At 54.6% G+C, this 22,218-nt stretch overlaps 2 protein-coding genes across 2 annotated transcripts in view; one reads left to right on the forward strand and one right to left on the reverse strand.

Moving 5' to 3' along the window:
• Tmprss4 (transmembrane serine protease 4) overlaps positions 1-5,268 on the forward strand; it is a 36,289-nt gene extending 31,021 nt beyond the window's left edge. The window contains exons 10-14 of the mRNA XM_042682719.1: positions 591-757; positions 2,008-2,106; positions 2,282-2,424; positions 4,018-4,167; positions 4,697-5,268. Coding sequence (XP_042538653.1) covers positions 591-757; positions 2,008-2,106; positions 2,282-2,424; positions 4,018-4,167; positions 4,697-4,708 — 571 coding nt within the window. The 3' untranslated portion in view covers positions 4,709-5,268. The remainder of the gene's footprint in view (positions 1-590; positions 758-2,007; positions 2,107-2,281; positions 2,425-4,017; positions 4,168-4,696) is intronic.
• A 3,461-nt stretch (positions 5,269-8,729) lies between these two features.
• Positions 8,730-21,496, reverse strand: Scn4b (sodium voltage-gated channel beta subunit 4). Its single transcript, XM_042682698.1, has 5 exons — positions 21,348-21,496; positions 14,240-14,415; positions 13,224-13,452; positions 11,467-11,596; positions 8,730-9,779 (listed from the first exon to the last, which is right to left on the reverse strand). The coding sequence occupies exons 1-5, from the start codon at positions 21,433-21,435 to the stop codon at positions 9,686-9,688; spliced, it is 717 nt and encodes a 238-aa protein (XP_042538632.1). The 5' UTR covers positions 21,436-21,496; the 3' UTR covers positions 8,730-9,685.
• Positions 21,497-22,218: the final 722 nt, after the last annotated feature.

Consider the following 22,218-nt stretch of genomic DNA (forward strand, 5'->3'; position numbering starts at 1 on the left):
TCCTTTAAGGCATTCCAGGTCTAGGCCAGGGCGTTTTTACCTTTTTCAAGCCTCTGACAAGACCTATAAATTGTCTCCTGGCAAAGCTCTGCACACACCAATGCCTGGTTCACTGAGGAGGAAAAGAAACTCGGTCCACCTCCTCCCTCCCCCCCACACATACTTTTTTTGGTGTGTGCCAATACTGGGCACACAGTACCTGGGCACTGTCCCTTGGCTTTTTCACTCAAAGCTGGTGTCCTACCACTTGAACCACAGTTCTACTTCTGTCTTTTTGCTGGTTAATTGGAGATAAGAGTCTCAAGGACTTTTCTGCCCAGGCTGGCTTTGAACCATGATCCTCAGATCTCCCAAGTAGCTAGGATGTCCGGCATGAGCCAACCGCACCAGGCTTAGCTTCTCTTGGAGAGTCTGTCTTCTGGGATGTGATTTTTCAGACTTCCTTCTCCGCCGTCTCTACCCCCAAGTGCCCATCACCTCCTAAAGCAACAGTACCCCTCACCCCCAATCCCCGGCTCCTAAGGAGCTGGCCCTTTGGCAACACTTCCTCCTGCCTAGCTCCAGCCTGAATCCACCATCTCTGCTCCCAGGAAGTATCTGGATGTGTCCAACTGGAAGGTGAGGGCCGGCTCAGACCAACTGGGCAATTTCCCATCCCTGCCTGTGGCCAAGATCTTCGTCACCAAACACAACCCCTTGTCCCCCAAGGAGAAGGACATTGCTCTCGTAAAGCTGCAGCACCCACTCACATTCTCAGGTGAGAGACGTTCCTGGGGAGAGACGTTCCTGGGGTCTCTCTTACCTTACCTTGCCTCCAGCGCGCTGGGTGACCTGTAGTTCATCACATCCTGCCTCCAAACCTCAACTTGCCTGTTTGTCTCCAATTTACGAATGAGCCCGATGTCACGGGCTCCTTCTAGCTGTCAGCTTCACCCCATCTGCCATCCTCCTGAAAATTCTTCCAAGGCCTGATCCTCAAGTGAGGATCCGAGATCACCTCAGTCTTGGAATCATAAGGGCCTTTTGTGAAGATGAGCCGGTTCATTCCCCAGCTCTGAGGAAGGCCGAGCAGACTCGGCCATTGAGCCCCGGCTTGCTTGCTTCCAGGCCTGGGGAAGTCATTACTCCTAAGGCAGCCCAGAGACTCTTTGAACAACTCTATTACATGCCCCAGCTTTCTACTGAATCAATTTTAAGGTAAAGCATTTCCAACAGGAAGTTCCACAAGATCCTTTAGGGAAGAGAGAGTTCCATTATCAAATAAGTTGGGGAAACATGTGTAGACTACAGTTTCCTTCTTGAAACACAATCATCTATTGAGGGTAAGAGAAGTTTTTAAAGAAGCTGTTTTCCAAACTTATATGACCACAAAAGCCTTTTCTTTTTCATACCATGTCTATTTGCATCCCACAAAAGAAATGTCATAGAAACACTGATAGGTCCCTTTCAGGCCTTGGCTGCCAGGCTTTCCTGACCCCTGGGTCTGACGCTTGTTTTAATGAGGGTGGTGAAGTGGTGGTCATAGAGACAACATTTAATCCTCACAGTCCTCACCTCACGCGGGGTGGGGCCACATGGGGCCCACTGGCTCAGCAGGCAGACAAGAGGGAGGGCCTACCTGGGGGGCCACAGAAAGCCCCAGACAAGTTTGAGCAAGTTTGGGGCTACAGAGTGTGAATAATTCTCTGAGCTATAGAAGTTGGTCTCAAATTGTCTAATAATTGCCCCTGAGGTAATCTGGGACAGGGAATAAATTTTAGCTTTGGTGTGCAAGAGCTAGATAAAGAAGGTGGTTGAGATATGGAATTATCATTATTAATTATCGCTAGGAATTAACTAACCCAGTCGCTCCCAGACCAGCAAGATCCCCAACATGTCAAAGCATCGAAAAACACAGAAAATAAAATACTGATCATTAATACAAGATTGATCTCCTTCTCCCTCCCTCTCTGTCTCTCCCTCCCTCCTTCTCTCTCTCTCCCTCCCCCCTCTCTCTGCTCCTCACAGCCACAGTAAGACCCATCTGCCTGCCCTTCTTTGATGAGAGGCTCGCACCAGCCACCCCGCTCTGGGTCATCGGATGGGGCTTTACAGAGCAGAATGGAGGTAAGTCCTGGGCTCAGGACTGCAGGGTGACAGATGCCCTTGTATGAGGTTGGGCTCAAAGAGCTTGATGACCCAGAGAATTTAACCCGGATGAGGGTAGAGGCAAGAATGAGAATGGACATGTTTCCATCCTCCCAGGAAAGATATGAGAATGGACATGTTTCCATCCTCCCAGGAAAGATGTCTGACACGCTGCTGCAGGCGACAGTCCAGGTGATCGACAGCACACGGTGCAACGCTGAGGATGCCTACCAGGGGGAAGTGAGCGAGAAGATGCTGTGTGCAGGCCTCCCAGGTGGTGGTGTGGATACCTGCCAGGTGGGTTCTCTAAGGATCATGGGAAACTTTCAATAGAGATGTAGGTCCTAGAGAGATGTGAAAACCTGGAGGCTGGCTGCCTTACACGATGTCTTGCAAATAACGGGCCCTCATTGTGTAATGAGGGAAGAGAAGAAGGAATCGAGTCGGATAAAAATATAAAGAATGGGTTGGGCACAGGTGGCTCATTCCTGTAATCCGAGCTACTCAGAAGGGAGACTGACATCCAAGGATCCCGATTCAAAGCCAGCCTGGTCAGAAAAGTCCACTAGACTCCATCTCCAAAATAACCAGTTAAAAAAAAACTGGGCTGGAGGTGTGGTTCAAGTGGTCGAGTGCCAGCTGAGCCAGCAAGCTGAGCAAGTTTAAGACCCTGAGTTCAAGCTCTGTTTTGGTACAAAACAAAACAAAAAAAATCTTTTTTTAAAAAAAATGGATTGCTGCTCAACCTTTTGGCTAAGATCAAATGAGAAGGTAGATGGATGGATGGATGGATGGATGGATGGATGGATGGGTGGATGGATGGATGGATGGATCTATGGATATGATGGATCAATTGATAGATGGATGGATCTCAACAAGCAGAAAGATTATACATGCCCATTTCACATACAAAGATGACACTACTCACCTTCTCCTCCCACTTTTATCATCTCTCCCCTCCCTCATCATCCACAGGACTATGATCCCCTCTGGGCAGGTTTGCCAGGTCTCTTATCCCTGTGAATATCCCTAAGCTACTCTCCTGCATAAGAAAAGGAAAAACCTCATGCTAGATGAGCCCTGGCACATTGTCATAGGACTGCTCAGTGGTCTGTGCACATTCCCTCCACCCATGCTTCCAGAGGGTCTCTGGAACCCTTTGTTTGAAGATTCTTTTTTTCTTTTTCTTTTTTGTCCGTTGTGGGGCTTGAACTCAGGGCCTGGGCACTGTCCCTGAGCGTTTTTTGTTTAAGACCAGAACTCTACCACTTTGAGCCACAGCTCTGCTTCCAGTTTCCTGGTGGCTCATTAGAGATAAGAGTCTCATGGACTTTCCTGCCTGGGCTGGCTTTGAACCATGATCCTCAGATCTCAGCCTCCTGAGTAGCTAAGATTACAATCCTACTCCCCTACTCCCAGCCATGAAAGCCCTCATTCAAGATGAGGGCACACAAAAAGCTATTCCTTTTATGATTCTTGAGTTCAGAAAGTCAGTAATAAAGGCACCCAATAAGTGCATTTCTTGATTTGTTATTTGTTTAGTGACTCACTTCCCATATGATTACAATATAAGCACAAGGATCTTTTTTTCCAAGTAACCAGATCTCAGTTGCTCAGAATAGTAACTGACACAAAATAGTCATTCCCTTGAGCTGTTAAATAAACTCAGGAATTGAGAGTGGGCTGACAGCACAGCTCTCTTCTTGACCCCACACAGACCCCTTGACCCCAGGCAGACAGAGCATTGAACAAAATGAGAACCCAGGTGAGGGCAGACCTACCTGCTGGGTGCCCAGGGGTGAGCGGACCTGTTCCAGTTAGCCAGAAGAGAGGGGAAGGGCGGCTCCCGCCCGTCTTCCCTTCCCAGCAGCCCGTTCTGGCCCCTCACAGGGTGACAGCGGCGGGCCCTTGATGTACCAGTCTGACCAGTGGCAGGTGGTGGGCATTGTGAGCTGGGGCTATGGCTGTGGGGGTCCCAGCACCCCAGGAGTGTACACCAAGGTCACAGCCTATCTTGACTGGATCTACACCGTCCGGAAGGTGAGTGTGTGTGTGTGTGTGTGTGTGTGTCCCCCACCCACCTCTGTTACCCTCCCTCCCACCCACCCTCTACCAGGAGGGAACAAGCCACCCTTGGCCTCCATTTCAGTGGCTCTGACAGCCCTGTACATCCCAAATCATTTTCCCTCCCCAGAAGCCAACAGCCTGAGAGTCCTTCGTGAAGGCCAAATTTAACTCAGGGTAGAGATTTTCTGCTAAGTGCACTGAGGCTCAGGATGGTATGCGGCGGAGAGCTTAAACAGTCTCACTTTTCTCTCAGAATGAGACTGTCGGATTCTTTCCAGAGAGAAGCTTGTGATCAGAGGGATGGAAAGAATGCTATATCCCAGCCCCTGAAGGACAGAGAGAGAGAGAGAGACAGACAGACAGACAGACAGACAGAGACAGAGAGAGAGAATGGTGGCAGGGGTGGGGGGGAGAACCTCCTAAAATGAAGATAATTTGCCCCTTGTTGCCCCTTGATCCAGTTGCAAATCCTCAGACCTTATCTCCATTTTTTTAATTCCAGTCTGAGCTGTAAAGCCGCTGACCCTCTTCAGTACCGAGCTGCTTCCCGCCCTTGCCCTGCACCCCCAGAACCCCCCAGAAGTCAGACACAGAGCCAGAGCCCCCATCAGAGCCCCGCATCTCTCGGAGCAGTGGAGGACCTCCATTCCTGCGAGAGGCTTCCAGAGCTCTGGGGAAGGCAGCGGTGTGAGCTCAGCCACGCCCAGGCTCCCAGAATCCCAGAGAAGCAACCTGTGGACCCCCATGGCAGGCCAAGAAGGAGCACTTCCTCTCTACTGAATGGACAGTGACTCCGTCATGGGAGCCCAGGTCACCAACACTGAGTGGAGGAGGAAAGAGTCTGACCAGCCCTCCCCTCCTTCATCTATTCCTAAGCCCACTGCAGCAAGAAACCAGTTGCAATGTAAACGTCATCACCTCACGTCTGTAGCTGCTACCATTACCCACCCTTTTACCATGGGCTTTATGTGGAAAGACAGTCCACAAGAACTTAAGTCTCCTTCCTCGCCAACACTTGCAACTTGCTGTTGAAAAAAAGTGTTTTAGCAATCAGAAAATAGGACAAGGAGATTCCAAGGAAAACGCAATAGCACTCTTAGAAGTAAACACTGTAATTGTGAAAATGAAACACAGACTGGGTGGTAAAAAATCATATAAGACACAGAGTAAGAAAGAAGTGAGCTAGGCAACGATGTCTCAGGCCTGTCATCCTAGCTACTCAGGAAGCTAGAATACGAAGATCAAGGCTCAAAGCCAGTCCAGCCAGAAAAGTCCACAAGATTCCATCTCCAAAAATAATTGCAGGGCTGGGAAGGTGGTTCAGTGGTAGAACGCCTGCCTTGCATGCCTGAGGCCCTGGGTTCAATTCCTCAGCACCACATAAGCAAAAAGAAAAAAGCCGGGAGTGGCTCTGTGGCTCAAGTGGTAGAGCGCTAGCCTTGAGCTGAAGAGCTGAGGGACAGCGCCCAGGCCCAGAGTTCAGGTCCCATGACCAGACCCCAAAAAAAAAAATTGCAAAAAGTCAGGCTTAAGGCATGGTTCAGATGGTAGAGCACTACTTGAGCATACAAACTGAGCATGTACAAGAAGGCTCTCAGTTCAAAAAATAATACTGGCAAGAGAGAGACAGAAAAAGAGAGAGAGAATAAGTGAACTATGATAGCCACTTCGATTATAGCAGAAAGAGATAAGGAGTTAGATAGAATATGAAAACCTGGCCATGAGGAATAGAAGCTAGAATGGTAAGGCCTAACAGATTCCCAGTGTTGGGGGTGTCAGGCCCTTTAAGAAGAGGAGCTTTATAGGAGGTAGTTTGGCCATGGAACACTCATCGTGGGAGTCGCAGACCAGTACTTCAAGAGTGGTTCTTCAGGTAAAACTGACTCTTCCCCGTGTCTCTGCCATCATGGTCCCATCCACCAGCAGGGCCGGCGAGCAGAAGCCATGTTTACGCCTCCTGCACTACAAACTGCACAAAACCGTTTTCTGCATAAAGTACTCCATCTTGGGGTTATAACATCAATCTAATACATCCACCTGCCTGTCAAAGGATAATTAGGTTGTCTCTGGGGTTGGATGCTAGGGAAATTCTTTTTTTAATCTGAAAACATCTCTATGCAGTTGTTTCATTTTTCTGGTGCAGCTCTGGAGCTTGAACTCAAGAGCTATAACCTTAAGCGCTGTTGCCGCTGTCCCCCCCCCCCCCCCCCCGCCCCCAGGACCTCCACTCCTCCACAATCTGGAACCAAGTTTCTACCACTCACCTGGCCATCCCAGCTCACTCTGCCAGACTTACTGGGGCCTCTGATGACATGATCAGGACCCGCCCTGCACTGAGCAGGGGCTCCTCTGTTCTTTGGCTACCTTGGGGTAGAAGGCATGGCTGCACCTTGCTTTTGGGCCCTTCCTCCCCAGCCCTCTTTAGGCCTCCTCCTCCTCAGGATCCCCTCCCTCCACTATCCAGAAGAGCCCACCGGCCCACGCCCTTAGCAGCTCCCAGCTAGCCCCAGAGGAAACACAAACCTCACAACGTATTAAAAATAGTTTTTATTTCATCCAAAGCAAAGCTAAGTACAATTCTACAATGCAAATCGTTTGTAGAAGCAGAACAGTCTGATCGTGTTCATTCTGTGCTTGAACAGGGAGTCAGGACTGGGGGGACAGGGCAGGAGGGTGCACACGTCCCAGAGGGCCCCCCACCCCGCCCCCAAGGCCTGTCAGTGTCCTTAGATCTATAGTTATATAGGAAAGTTCGCTATGGGAATTGTCTTCCAAGCCAGAGGAATAAACCATGCATAAGATAGTCAGAAGCGCCCAGGTCAGGTGGGAGGGGCGGGACTCCAGCCTGGGTCAGAGTGCAGCAAGCTGAAAGGTGTCCCCCAGAACCCCGCTCCCTCCACCCCTCCGCTGGCATCTGTTTTATCACTGATGGATGGGGTTGCAGACAGACAGAATTGAGGAGCATGACTGGCCCCATCTCTTCTTCTTCCTCAGTTTCCAACTCGAGCTAGGGAAGAGGGCGCCTGGCCCGTGTGGAGCCCCCTACCTGGCATCTGCACAGCCCAGCCCCCTCCGCAGACCCGCCGTCCGCACAGGTGCTCACAAGCACACACCTGCAGCCAGATCTGTCAAAGGAAGCCAGAAAAGCCAGCACCCCGCTCTCCCCCCACACAATGCCATCCTTGGCTGAGAACCCAGGGCCTCCAATAATGTCCTGTTCTAAGGTCAAGGGCGAGGAGCTCTGAACTTCCTCTCGTGGATGGCACTGTCAGCACGCGCATGCTCAGTTCTGGTTCACTAGGTTCAGGATCACCTTGGTCAGCTCGCTGGTCCTGGAGGCCACTCAGGGAGATTGCCATGCGTGGGAAAAACAGCTTCACCTCTTTACAGATGATTGCAAATCTGACACAGTGATTCTCCAGGGGCACAACACTGGCTCTGGGGACCTGGCAGTCTGTGTTGCAAAGATTTCAGACCTCACACTCTTCCTCCCTACCCACCAGGGGTGTCCCAGACATTGACCAAAACTATCCCCTCCCCTGCCCTGCCGCCAGTTCCAATCCCTCTGCTGAAAACCACCAAAAAAGAAGGGGAAAAAAGCTGTGGTTAAGAAACCTAAAGCATCCATTGGAGTTGATGTTGCTAAGATGACAAAGACTGGAGAGCTGCAGGGGAGAGGAGTGGAGAGACTGAGAAAGAGAAAGGAGGAGAGAGAGAGAGAGAATGTATGCAGGAATGGGTCACAAGATGAGGACAAGAAAGACTTGGAGTCATCACTCCATTTATAAAACCTGCTTCCCAGATGCCTTTTCAAGCCAAACCGCTCTATCAAAGCCCGAACTCGCCAAGCCTCACCACAGACCGTGAGGTAGGTAAGTTATAACGCCCATCAGACAGATGGCAAAGGCTGGGAGGGAGCTGCAGGAGCCACCCGCACACTAGCTGTCATTGGGGAGACAGAGACGACCCCAAACACTCTGCCTCTCCCCGTGCTAGTGCAGGGAAAGGAGAACACAGCAGTTGTGCGTGAAGGCAGCTAGAAGTTTCCTGAATGTCTGGCTGCTCTGGAAACCACGGAGATCTGAACTTGAGCCCTGCAGGGGTTCTTGGCGGAGAGGAAGAAGAGGCAGATCAGAGGGGATTTGACTTAGATGGGGGCATTGTCCACAGCCACGGGGCACCCGTGGGTACGGCTGTTCCTCCCTCCACTGTCACCATGGGGAGCCTGTGGCAGAACCCCAGGCAGTCCTCACCTTCCAGAAAAGAACTGCTTCTTTCGATTCCCCTAGGACCACCCCCAGGCCCCAGGACAAAGTCAGACGTCCAGCAGGGGAGAGGAGGGGAGAGAGCAGACAGAGGACCCGCCCTCACCCCTCCCGGTGTCCACCTCACTGGGATCCTGAAGTCAGACCCATCAGAAGACCCAGCCTCACCACCACAGCTCCTGGACAGGAGCGCCCTCACAGGGGTTTCCAAGACCCAGTGGCCAGCCCGGGGGGGGGGGGGGGGGGGTTTCCGCCAACCTGCCTCCAGCCTCACGGCCCCCCCCACACCGTGTGGAAGACCGGGAAGTGTGCAGTTCCAAGGGCTGGGCCACAGAGCGAAAGAGGAGAGGGTAAAAGCCAGGACTCGGGGAGCTAAGGCACAGTCTAGCCCCACAATGAAGGGGTGTGCAAACCAGCGGTGTAAAAAGCAGGAGACAAGTGGAGGCCAGCCTCCCTCTGCCCTTCCTCAGTCCTGGGCAGGGAGAAGAGGTCCAGCTGAGCAAGAAGCAGCTGGAAAAACCTTGGGAAAACTTGGGAAGGTTAGAAACTCGGAGCAGGGTATGGACCTGGAAGCGGAGGCTGGGACAAGGCCAACACCCCGCCCCCATGAGAGGGAAGTGGGGGGGAGGGAAGTTCCCCAGCTTGGGGGGAGGGGGTCAGCTCAGAGACAGCCTTGAAAGATCAGGTATCCCCAAAAGCCTAGTTTGCCTCTGATGTGACCCTCAGCCCTGCTCCCAGGTCCTCTCCAGAGTCCGCCAGCTGGCTTCCACCATCAAAAGCATTTACTGTCCATACAGGGCTCTTCCTTCAACCCATCTACACGGTCCAGCTTTTGAGGGAATCCTTACTGACCCCACCGCCCAGGTCCCAATCGGTGAAGAAAAAAATAAATCGAGGAAAACCAAGGTTCTGGTCACTCAGGTCGGAGAGCCCATCTTCCCAGGTGCTGGGGACCAGCCCCTTCACACCACAAGCCCCCTCCTTTCCCTCTCCTCAACCCTCTGCAGGCCGCTCCGCTGGCCAGCCCTCGTGCCTGGACAGCTGGGGAAGGGAGGAGGAAGCGGAGACAAGCGAGGAAGGACGCCGGTTCCTTCCTGCCCAGAGAGACTACAGTTGGAGCCAAGCAGCAGATAGATCGGGCACGTGGGTTCTACTGACAGGGCTCAAGCGTCAAGGTGGCCATCAGAAAGCGGGGCTCCCCACGCTGCTGGGCCCCCCGCGGGGCCTCACACTTTTGTTGGTGGCTTCTCCTCCGCCTTGGAGCCCGGCAGCCCATTCTCAGTGTTGTCGTTCCCGGAGGAGCTCACGAGACACTCCTTCCTGCAGAGGGGGAAAGGGGACGTGGTGAGGGGAAGAGGTGAACCGGAGAGCCTCACCCTGTGCCCAGCCCTGGGCCCAGGCTTCTAAGAGCCAAGAGAGCCAACGGCTAAGTCATCTTAGCTCTCTGGGTCTCTATAGCTGGATAAACCAGCCATCGTGGGAGCAGCTTCCTCTCAGGAGTAGGGGCACGTGGAAGGGTTGGCTGTGGCCTAATTAGCCACAGCCTGGCTACTCACAATGGAGGCCAATGAGGGCGGGCACTGTGTCCAGGGGGTTACATCCGGGCTATGCCACCCCAGGGAATAGGAGGAAGGAATAGGCTGGGATATAGAATTCCTCCCCACAGGGCCCACTGGTCCCTCCCTCCCTCCCCGAGCTCTGGAGGAGAGGGCAAACAGCTAGAACCCTGCGGGAGGAAGGGGAGGGCAGCAGAGGGTGGCAGACAGGGCAGAAGCAGAGGAATCACACGTGGCAAAGGGCACCTCCTGGGATCCACATCCCGACTGCCCAGGCTGGGTGGGCTCCAATGTAAGCCTAGCCCACTTCCATGGCAGTGCCCGGATGGGAGGGGTAGAGCTTGTGCCGGGCACCCGTGGCTCACGCCTGTCATCCTAGCTACTCAGGAAGCTGACATCTGAGGATCACAGTTGGAAGCCAGCCCGGGCAGGAACGTCTATAAGACTCTTATCTCCAATAAACTACCAAACAAGCCAGAAATGGAGCTGTGGCTCAAGTGGTAGAGCACTAGCCTTGAGCAAAAGAAAGTCAGGGACAGTGCCCAGGGGCCCAGGGTTCAAGCCCCAGGAATACCACAAACAAACAAACAAAGGAGGGATGGAGCTTCCTAAATGTTTTAGTAGCTCTTTCCAGCAGGTGTACAGTACCAATGAAAAGGAAGAGGATAGAAATAGGATGGGAAAGAAGACAGCAAGGAGAGGAGGAATGAATGGAGGATATTTACAAACTTCAACTATATATATTCAATAGCTGGGTTCCATAGCTCAAAGTCTATAGTCCTAGCTACTTGGTGCTGGAGTTTGGGGGATCGTGGTTTGAGGCCTATTCAATTAGAAGCTTGCAAGACTCCATCCCAACCAACGGCTAGACACAGTGAGCCACATGTCCATTCTCAGAAATACAGGAAAGATCTGAGCCCAGACATAAAGCGATACCCTTCTTCAAAAATAACCCATGCAAACCCTGTGCTGGTGGCTCACACCTGTCATCCTCGCTACTCCAGCAGCTGAGATCCAGAGAACAGAAACTCAAAGCCAGCCCTGGGTAGAAAAATCACAAGAATCCATCCAAACATAACCAGCAAAAAGCAGGGTTGGAGATGTGGCTCAAGTGGCAGAGCACAAACTGAGCAAGTATGAGGCTCTAAGTTCAAAGCCTAGTACTAAAAAACACATATATACACGTATCAATAAGTTGATTTTTTGGGGGGGAGGTGAGCACTCTACCGCTTGAGCCACAGCAGCATTTCCAGATTTCTGGTGGTTCATTGGAGATAAGAGTCTCACAGACTTTCCTGCCCAGACTGGCTTTGAACCACGATCCTCAGATCTCAGCCTCCTGAATAGCTAGGATGACAGGCTTCAATAAGTTGACAAAGGGACAGATAAAGACAGAACCAGGGGACCAGGAGATTAGAGGCGCAGGAAGGGGCACAGAGAGGAGGACTCACTTCTTCTCCTGGGTCTTCTTGATGATGAAGGTGATGAGCTTCTTCAAGAGCAGGATGAAGATGAGGAGGCCGATGACCCCGCCCACCACGGCCAGGATGATGAGCGTCACTGTATTGTCCACTACTTCCACTGCCCGGCCGGGCAGGGGGGGGGGGGGGAGAGGACACCACAGTCACCAGGGGCCAGCCCCAGGCCACCAGCCCTCCCAGGCCTACAGATGCAGAAGCAGGAACAAGGCAGCCACCAAGCTTAGCTTCTCCCCCAACCTCCCACAGACTCGTGTGCAGGTTCGGGAATAACTCAGAAAGGGAGCCCTGGATGCCCAGCCTTGACTCATGACTATGCCCTCGAGTTGCCCTGTGAGCATTTAATGTGGCTTTCTAGCCAAAAAGCCCCTCAGGACTTCCCATCTTGCCTTCTTCGCCACCTTTTCCAGCCAGCTCTGGACACCCTGGCCTTCCTGCAAACACAGGCTTCCTCCGCCACTTTATCTTTTCTGCCCAGCACCCCATGTTCACACACAATGCGATCCCTTGGCTTAATACCACTGCCCTGGCCTAGAAAGCGGGGGAGGGGGCAGGCAGCCTCCCTGAGGGGCAGGACGGGGTCTGTCTTCCTCACACCCGCCGTTTCTAAGCATCTAGAATAACACCCACCACTAAGTAGCTGCTCAAGAAATAAGTGTTGAATGAAGTGAATCACAGACTATAAAACCACACAGATCCACCTGACCGGGCATTCTGGGAGAGCCAAGGAGCAAGGGTGAAGAGTTCTCTCTCAAGGCCTGACTTCCAGGGTAATTGGTCCCAGCCATCCCTTGCTGAGCACAAAGCCAATGAGAGGAATCGGGTCGGGGTAGGAGGGGGATGGGAGGGACAGAGGAACCCCATATACTGCCTGGAAGACAAGACTCCAGGCTCAGCAAAGGCCCCTGGCTCGGCCCTTGGCCCAGCCCAAACCGAACCCCATCATCCAGGATGGCGACAGAGGACAAACCCTTGAACCACTCCCTCCCTTTCTCTTCCCCTGGCTCCTGTACTCTGTCTCCCAGACTCCTCTGCAGCACCAGGCTATCCCACTTGCGTATCACCTCCTGCTTCTCTAACTCCCCGCAAAGCTGGATTCAGGTGACCGCCTGGCTCCTTGGGCCTCCTGTGTCACACTGGAGTCCCCGACTAGAAGATGGCTCCCGGGGGGAGGGACCGTGGCGTGGCCATCTCCCTCCATTGTGTCACTACTCCTCCGTTATCCTGTGCTCTACCCTGAACTGCAACGCTAGATCCGTTCCCAACAGGTTTTGGGGTTAACAGCTGGCATTCCACCAATGGGTGCTAACAGACTATGCACCAGGGGCAGCGGGGGGGGGGGGTGCTTTGCCTCACTCCCTCACCCTCACAAGCATTCCGGGAGGAAGTGGCTAGCATATCCCTTTTGTCTGTCTGTCTGTCTGCACTAGTACTGAACTCAAGGCTTTGCCCTCTCACTTAACTGTTTTGCTCAAGACTTGGTACTCTACCACTTGAGCCAGGCCTCCACTTCTGGTTTTTGCTGGTTACTTGGAGATAAGAGTCACACAGACTTTCCTACCCAGGCTGGCTTTGAACTGGGCTGATCCTCAGATCTCAGCCTCCTGAGTAGTCAGGATTAGCGTCTGGCCAGCATAGATTCTCCATTTCACGCTAACACTGAGGCAGGCCCGGTACCCTGGACTCCTTCCCACTCCCCTGCCGTCCCTGTCCCCAGCCCCACGGCCTACGTTTGTCAACGACTTGGAGGAAGATGGTGGCACTGTGCTCCAGATTCTTCTCCTTGGGGTTCTTCACGTGGCAGGTATATTTGCCAGTGTCACTGAATTCCAGGTTACTCAGCTGAATGGAAATGTTGTTCATCTTGTTCTTGGTACTACCCACCAGGGTGAGGCGTGCATCATCTTTAAACCTCACCCTGGGGTCAGACTTCTCATTCTTCACAATCCCATCAATGAGCTGAGACACCCAATGGAGAATCAGTCAGTAAGGGTCCAGAGCTCCCTCCAGCCCCGCCCCTTCCCCCTCCAGCCCTGTCTCTTCCTTCCCACGACCGACCCACCGCTGGGCACCTGCAGGTTTAAGAAGAGGGTTGCATCCACCCTCCCCCTTTTCTACCAGCTCTGCCTGTTAAACCTGAATTTACACCTGTTTCAAGGGAAATCCATTTCCTTTTTTGATTAAAGTGTCCCTGGAATGCAACACAGTTCTTTCTTCTCTCTTCATAAAAGCTTTTCTACATAATCACTGTAAATACCCCACTCTACCCCCTCCCCCTTCCTTCCAAGTTCAGCCTCCAGCTCTTCTTCATTGAACTTTTCTCATTCCCTCTAAGGACTCACACTTGTTAGACAAGCACTCTACCACTTTGGTCACACCCTAAGCAGCTTTTTGCTTTTTTTTTTTTAAAGACATAATCTGGAGTGTTTGCCCTGGCCAGCCAAAGACCATAATCCTCTGGCTCCCAAGGAGCTGGGATTACAGGTGTACATCACCACATCTGGATGGTCAACTATTAACTTTTTACACAAGCAATCCAAATTCTAGGCTTTCCTTAAAGCCAGATGAAGGACTCTAGCCAAGAAGTCCAAAGGACCCCCAAATTCTGGCAAGGCCATCTGTCTGGAAGGCATATGGGGAGAAAAGGGAACAAAAGGTAGGTTCCGAGGGTTGTGGCAAGGGGGACATCGAAGGGGCAGGGCCCAGGGTGGGAGGCCCAGATGTCCTGAACTCCTGCGGGACTTACGATCTTGTATGTGTCGCTGTGGTTGTAAGCCCACCAGAAGTGGAGGTCCTCAAAGCCGAAGCAGCTGGAGAAGGTGCAGGGCAGCAGCACCTGGGAGTCGTTGACCGCGTAGATGGTGGTGGCCTTCCCCACGGACACCTCCAGCGACAGGGATGCGGGGAGCAGCAGGACAAGCCCTGTGAGGGGCAGCCTCCCTTAGTAGAAGCCCACACAGGAGAGCTGGGAGGAGCGCTCAGCTGGGCAGGGAGGCCTCTGTCCTCCTCAAAGTCCACTGCAGGTGAGCAGCTCTCTCTAGCACCACCTGGGCACTCGACCCTGCCACTCTACCCCTCTCCCCGCTCCCCTCCCCCACAACACTATTTCACCCTTGAGTGGGGAAGGGATATCATTCTGGGCTGCTAGTCCTTGTAGCATCCTAGGCAACCACTAGGGGTCGCCCGAATCCAAGAAAAGGAGGCCCTGGCAATCTACCCTACCCGGTCCACTCACCTGGGGCCGCAGCCCCACCCCCATTGGAACAGTGTGTGAGCACTTCCCCTAGCAAGGCTCCCCAGGTTCGACAGGATTGGGGGAGGGAGGGGAAACGGGGTAGATCCCTAAGGTGAACGAAAAAGACAGTCATGCATTGTTCCCTGCCCTGCCCGAGGGGGGCGGGGAGGACAGAGGGGCAGAGGGACACCTGCAGGCTGGACCTTGCCAGCAGTACTAGGGCCAAGCCAGCAAGGCAAGCATGGAGGGGGAAGTCGAGGCTGTGAAGATATCCGTGCAAGGCGGTAGTGGCCAGCAGCTTCTGGTCCCCTCCTGGCCTCCACGGGGAGGCCCCTGGGGCTCCAGCCTCTCACTCCCCCACCCCCACGTGGGACATCACTACAGTGCATCCCTGTGCTTCGCCTCAACTCCCCTTGATCCTCCTGCATCCTCAAAATGACACTCAGGCCTTGTCCCCCAGGTCCTGCACATTCCTCAAGGAACCCCCATTTGCCTCAAGGTCATTGGAGAAACGGGGGTCTGATTGTATGACTAACTTCGGGCATCTAGGGGAAATGAAAAGCTACTCCCAAGGAAAGCGCTCTGTTGTCTAGCGCAATTCCCCCGTGCAGTGTCGTAAGCTAGTTTCCTCTTGTTTTGCCCACAGGAGACACTGGTGATGTAGTTGCTTCCACACAACGTTGTGTTCTACATGCCAGAGACGCAGCGCCAAGGAATGCAGGCAGCCTGGTGCTGTTCTCAGGGCCTCCTGGCCTGCCCCTCCCCCTTGCTTCTGGCTGGAAAGTGAAGAGCTCATACCCTACCCCCCCCCCCACTCAGAAATCACAGGAAACCCAATCACCAGCCCCTGCCCGAGTCAGTAAGAGCAGTAATGGCTGACATTGACTAAGCATTTACCATAAGCCGGGCATATTTCCTCCTCACACCTTCCCTGTGAGTACTGTACTATTACAGGTCCTCAGTAAGGACAAAGCAATTGGGCTTAGAGGTTAGGGAACTTGTCTAAAGCCAACAAGAGAAGCAGGTCAGTATCAGCAAGGAACTCCCTCCAAACACCCCCAAATAGACGCTCAGCTGGGTGGCTGAACCCTAGCTACTCAGAAGGCCCCGATCTGAAGATCACAGTTCAAAGCTAGCCCAGACAGGGAAGTCTGTGACACTTTCATCTCTAATTAACCACCAAAAAGCCAGACATGGAGGTATGGCTCAAGTGGTAATGTGCCAGCCTTGAGCAAAAATGCTCAAGGACAGTGCCCAGGCCCTGAGATCAAGCTCCAGTGCCAGCATGTATGCCTGCACAAGCGTGTGCACATGCATGCCCTCATTCGCGCGCGCGCGCACACACACACACACACACACACACACACACACACACACACACACAGATTCCCTGGAATTCCTGGTTTCCCTCCGGCCTCACCCTCCTCCACTCTGACTCCCTCTAGAGACCCAAGAAGCAGACTCAGATATAAGATTCCAGTCTCTAGCCTAGTGCAAGCACTAGAAGATGGCCTTGTGGGGGACCCCAGCTCTGCTTCTCACCCCTCTCATAGCCCCACAAACCAAGAAAATTAGGGTGCAAGGCAGGAGACAGGGAAGCACAGAAGGCAACTTCCCGGTAGCCACTGGGCTCGTTCAGAACTGCAGGGAGTCCAACAGCTCCCATTCCAATAGCCATGGGCAACCTGGCCCAGGAACTGGGGTCTTTGGGAAGGTGTAGGAATTCAAATCAGGGCCAAATTCCCCTGAAAAAAGAAAGCCAGGCGGGGTGGCACACATCTGGAATCAATCATAGCACCTGAAAGGCTGAGGGTTCAAGGACATCCTTGAGGGACTTAGCAAAACCTTGCCTCAAAAAATTAAATAAAAGTTTAGGGGCTGGGAATGTGTCTCAGTGAGAGTGCTTGCCTAGCATGCAGGAAGCCCTGGGTTTGATTCCTCAATACCACATACACAGAAAAATCCATAAGTGGTGCTGTGGCTCAAGTAGTAGAGTGCTAGTCTTGAGCAAAAGAAGCTCAGGGACAGTGCCCAGGCCCTGAGTTCAAGCCCCAGGACTGGCAAAAAAAAAAAAAAAAATTCATGCAAGGTGCTGGTGGTTCACACCTATCTATAATCCTAGCTATTTGGGATGCTGAGATCTGCCAGCAGCAAACCCAACTCTCATTAACCACCAAAAGACAGAAAATGGGACTGTAGCTCAAGTGACAGAGCACCAAACTTGAGCAAGAAAGCTAAGGGGCCAGTCTCAGGTCCTAAGTTCAAGCCTCAGTACTAGCACACGCATGCACACGCTCGTGCACACACACATACACACTTCAAAACACAAAAGATGCGCATCACAAAAGGGAAATGCTTTTCATCACTTTACACAGATTAGACACAAACAAAAAAAGAGCAAAGGAAGGGTCCAGAAGAGAGAACTCTATTCCTTTAAAGTCTAGCTGACAGCATGGTGCGTTGCATTTCTGCTGGACGTGGATGACTTCACTCTAATACACTCAGGACTCTCTGAAGGAAGCACTGCTATTTTCTCTGTAGCCTGGAGGGGACAGAGGGAAATGCAGGGATGGTTTCCATCGAGTCTGCCCTGCCTCCACTAAGGCATCAGCGAAGGTAGGCAAGCCTGGCTACTCTACCGCCCAGCCGCCTAGCCAGGTGTCAGGAAGTCCTGCCAGCTATGCGTGGGAGAATGGCACACAGAAAGCACAAGGGCCTGCCTCCTGTGGCCTGCCTCCTGCACCCTCATCTGTAAGGCTGTGCTTCAGGAAGAAGAGAAAGTGGGGGCCTGTGATCCACCAAAGCCCCCCCCCCAGCCCCCAGCCCACCCCTCCCTAGGCTGCTTCAGCAGGATGGCCAGGATCTGACTTGGGAGCGGACACCAGGCCGGCCCCATGCTGCTGACCTTGACAAAGTCAGAGATGCTACATCCGGATGCAGATTCCCAAACGGGCACAGGAAAGGCTGAAAACTTTCCTGCCTCCCTCTACTTGGTGGGAAGCCAAAAAACAAAACAACAACAACAACAACAACAAAAAAAAACCAAGATTGTAAAACCGAAGAAGAGCTTCGGCCAGGGAGAAGAGAATGGTCTTTCAAAGGGGGGCGGGGCGGGGCTGTCCCCTTCCAGCGTGGATGTAACCAGGCCACTGCCTGCTTGCCTTAATGATCAGGGCCAGCCAGAGAGGGCCTCCAGGCTGCTCGTGCATTGATTTATACTTTCAACCCTGCACCACAGCTTGGATTCTTGCCATGTGGCTGTTTCCCTAAGTGAAGGGCTTGCTTTGCCCTAAAGTTCACTGCTTAGGGCAGCCGTGTGGGCATGCGTGTTTGGGAGTGGAGCCTCTCTTTCTGGCACCATGGAGTTGGAGAATATGTCTTCCCAAGGTATTCCATCCTTGGTCCCACAGCCTTGCCCACCCCCGCCATCTTTGGAAGTCTCCAGCCCCCTGCCAACCTGCTAAGGATCAAGGATAGATTCTCAAGTTGCATTAAAGTAAAAAAAAAAAAAAGGGAGGGGGAGAGGGGAAAACACTGAACACAGGCAACTGTTATTAAATATTCACACCAGCAGGAATCTGACGGTCACTATCATAGACTCCAAGGTCAAGGCCAGGCAGAACTATTGCCCCATCTTTTCCCACAACCAGGAATCCAACTCATCCTCCTCCAAGCGGAGGGAAGAACCAGGGCAGGATGGTCCTAAACTCTAAGTTTAGCTCTCTGAGCTTCTGGCATGGCAAGCAGGCAAATTCAGCTGAGACATTCTGGCCCCAGGGAGTCAGAGAAGCTCAGAGTGAGAGCTGGGAGCCAGAAAGTGGGCCGAGAACAGCAGGACAAGAGACCCCTCCTGGGATGCAAGCCCTGGAGACGGTGGGAGGCAGGGCTGGGCAAAGCAAGGACCCTTGGGCCACAGATAGAAGGAAGGAGTGCAGCTCCCTCACCCTAGGCAACCTGCCTGCTTCCTGCCCACCCCCAGGAGCTTTGCTGGGGTAGAAGTGCGTGCCCCTGAGATGCTGCCCAGCTCTGCAAACGAGCCCCAGCAATATGCCTGGCCCTCCTCTCCAAGGCTACCGAACGGTTGTGATGGCCAGGGCCATCCACAGTCTATGCAGCTATCCCCAAGGCCCAGCCACGGCGAAAGATGGAGTAGAACCCAGCCACGATCAGGATCCAAGGACTCAGGCTTCTCTGTCTCCATAGGCCTGCCTTCAGCAAGATTCAGAAAACATAAAGAACCAAAACACGAATCATCCTTTCCAGATCCAAACCCGCCATTACTCTCCACTGCTCCCTTCTCCTCTCCTTTCCTACAGTAACTCCTGATTCATTCACCCTGGCTGGTAGCTTCCTCTGAGTGGAACTGAACACCCTCTCCTTAATTGCACTCTCATTAAACAGGTCCTTAATAAATACACACCCAGGGAAAGCCGGTGGTGCAACACAACACCCTCACAAGTGATAATTAAACACAGATCACAGCAATTAAGCAAATCAGGGAACAAGGAAGGGGTGGGCAGGACAGATCCATTGTCAGTTAGGCACTTAGGGAGGAACCGGGACCGCATAAACTTCGGTTGCGGCTTTGAAAGGCGTTCCTGCAGTTCGGGAAAGGGTACCTTGGTTGGGTTGTCAGAAATCTCTATAGTCTCGGTCTCTGAGACTCTGGGTTTGATACGGTGTAGGGCAAGAGGACTCCTGGGGCCCAGTCTCCCCAGCTGCAGAGACATCATCAGCTCTGCCTCCCCAAAACCGTATCATCTATGTCATGTCCCCCAAAACTTTACTCATCCTCCAGCCCTAAGCAAAGCCCTCTGACCCTTCCTGGTCACCCACTTCTGGTAGCTAAGAGGCAGCGCCTGGGAGGCCCAGCCTCTGTCCTGTTGACCAGGCAGCCCTGGGCTAGTCACCCCCGTCTCTGACAGGGCCTCCTCATCCTCAGGATGTGCCCACCCCATGCTCCCAGGGGACAGAGTCAGCTAGTTGTGCTGTCCTCTCACGCCTCCTGGTAGATTGTCAAAGATGTCAGCTGCTTGCCTCAGAGAGGGATCTACAAGTGGCTTCCAGGACAGGGCCTGGCGGGAGTGGGGCCAGTCTGGAGCTGCTTGGTTCTCTCCTAGCCTGGTCCAAGTGGGGCCCTACCTCCACTTGATACTCAAGCAGAACAGGAAGTTGGGGGGGGGGGGGTTCTTCCATCTGGAGAAACTACACAGAGCCCCAATCCCACTGCTCAGCCACCTCCACCCCGGGTCCAGGACTCTCGTGGTTGCTCACAGAAGCCTGGCACCATGGAGATCCCAACAACCCAGGGCCTGGCATCTCATCAGCCAGCCAGGCACGGCAGAGGAGGCAGCCCGCCCTGTAGAACGGGCACATTTCCCCATGCCTCCGTGACCCCCTTCCCCTTGCTATGGCCACCATGGGGACCAGAGCTGATGGCAGAGGGGAGCAGGGCAAAGTAGCTCTATGCACTTCCCACGAGGAGGAGCCTGAGCACTCAGGAGCACGGCTTCTTTAGCGTCACTGTGGACTGCACATCACACTTGTAGTCCAAACCGCTGCAAGGATGTAAATAAACCAGAGGTTCAGGGGCAGATGTGTCTCCCCGTCCCTCCCCACCCCAGGCCTGAGGTGCCTGCCTCCAGCGCAAAGCCCTCTACCATGGGCCTGACCAGGGAAGGGAGCTGCCAAAAGCCAAATCTAAGGAACATCACAGGCGCCAGCGGACGGGGTCGGCTTACAATGAAGTCTGGCTGTGATTTATGAGATTAAATTCCGGACTAATAAAATATTATTCCCTAATCTCTTTAGAGTGACACTCAGAACGACCAGGGCCACATGAATAGATATTAATTAATACGACTCGGTTCTCTCTGGGAGCTCTAGAAATGGCTCTTTGGTCTTAATAGTCACCCCCAAAACCAAGAGCCAAGAGCTGGCCAAACAGGCCCTCCATTCAGGTCTCTCCGAAGAGACAAGGCTCTTCCTAAAAGGTGACTGGGGGGGGGGGGGTCTTGTAGCCCCTCCAAGCCCTTCCAGTACCTGGAGCTGCAGGGCAGGGGAAGACGGAAGGTGGAAGGTAGAAGGCAGAGGAGTCTAGCAGAAAAGGGGCCCGAGGAAAGGGTGGTCTCCTAGTTCCCGGATGCCCAGCAAACAAGCCAATAGTTTCAGACCGGGGTGGAAACCACCCCACGCCCCGACGATCCCACGTGCAACGCATTTGGCACCCGCTCCCCCGCGGCGCAGCCCCGGCGCGCGAACCCCGGAACTCCCCGCTGCGGCCCCACCAAGACCCGGCTCCAAAAGTCTGGAGCCGAAGGCGTCAGAGACTGCAGAAACCAGTAACAAATAAAACACCCAAAAACCAACTGCTGGCGGGCTGCTGGAGTGGGGGTCACACCCAGGATCCCCGGGAACACGGCCTCCCCCGCTCCCCGGGCTGGATGCCCAGCGGCGGGAAGACGGGGGACACCCCCCCCCCACACCCCGTCCGCGCTCCACGCGGCACTCCGGCGCCCAGCCCGCCCACGGCGCCCCCCTCTCCCCGGGGGTGCCCGCCTCGGCGGCGGGGCGGGGGACCGCAGAGGCGCGAGGGGAGCCCCAGCCGGGGCTGCCTTACCCAAAAGCCCCGTGCCCAGCCATCTGGCCGGCGCTCCGCCGCGGTCCCCGGCCCGGGACATGTCCGGTTCTCTGCGGAGCGCGGCCATGGGGGACTGGGCACCGCCGCGCTCTCCGCCCGAGGTCGGGGAGTCGGCCCCGCCAGCCGCCGGGGAGCTCTGCACCCCGGGAAAGTTCGCGGGGAGAGCGCGAGGCCGGGCTGGGGGGAGAGGGGGGCGGGGAAGCGGAGAGCGCGCGCGGGCCGGGCCCGCCTCCGGGAGCGGGGCCGAGGGGAGGGGAGGACGCGGGGCCCGGGGAGGGGGGGAGGGAAAGGAGGGAAGGGGAGGAGGGGACGTGGAGGGGGGGCGGGCCCGAGGGGGAGGGCGCGCCGAGCGACGCGGCGCTGCTCCAGCCGCAGGAGGGGCGGTGGCCGCCGCGGAGCCCCGCGCGCCCCCACCCGGCTGCGCCCCCGGCCCCGCGCGCGCCCCCGCCCCCTACACCTGCTCCACACCCCGCCCCGGCCCCGCGCGCCCGGCTCGCGCTCAGGAGCCCCCGGGGATCCGGCTGGGCTCCCCGATCTCTCTGCAACCGGCTCGGGCTCCTGCGGCTTGGCACTGCAGGGCCGGCCCGCAGCCGTGCGCAGCACCCCGTGCGCCGAGCTGCCAATTAGCGGCGCGGTGCGGGCGGGGTGCGGCCGAGGTGGGGCGCGCGGGGCGTCGGGAGAGGGTTGGCTCTGCCGCCGCGTCTCCCGGGAGCGCCCCGCGGACCCCGCCGCCGCCGGCGGGCCCGGGGCGCGGGCTTCCCCGCCACCCCGCACCCCGGGGCGAGCCGCTCGGTCGCTTCCCCCACGTCTTCCTAGATTTCGCGACCATCGCCGTGGTCCTGGGGAGGAA

The sequence above is a fragment of the Dipodomys spectabilis genome, unplaced genomic scaffold (genome assembly GCF_019054845.1).
Source record: "Dipodomys spectabilis isolate Male_0828 unplaced genomic scaffold, ASM1905484v1 ptg000076l, whole genome shotgun sequence".
Taxonomy (NCBI): domain Eukaryota; kingdom Metazoa; phylum Chordata; class Mammalia; order Rodentia; family Heteromyidae; genus Dipodomys; species Dipodomys spectabilis.

What these genes read in the sequence shown, in the direction of transcription:
- Scn4b (XM_042682698.1), bottom strand. Translation starts at nt 21,435, where the DNA reads ATGGCCGCGCTCCGCAGAGAACCGGACATGTCCCGGGCCGGGGACCGC. An exon ending in CCTCCAAGTCGTTGACAAAC is followed by an intron (nt 11,597 to 13,223) that starts GTAGGCCGTGGG and finishes CCGGCCGGGCAG; the next exon opens with TGGAAGTAGTGGACAATACA. An exon ending in AAGAAGACCCAGGAGAAGAA is followed by an intron (nt 9,780 to 11,466) that starts GTGAGTCCTCCT and finishes CCCCCTCTGCAG; the next exon opens with GAAGGAGTGTCTCGTGAGCT.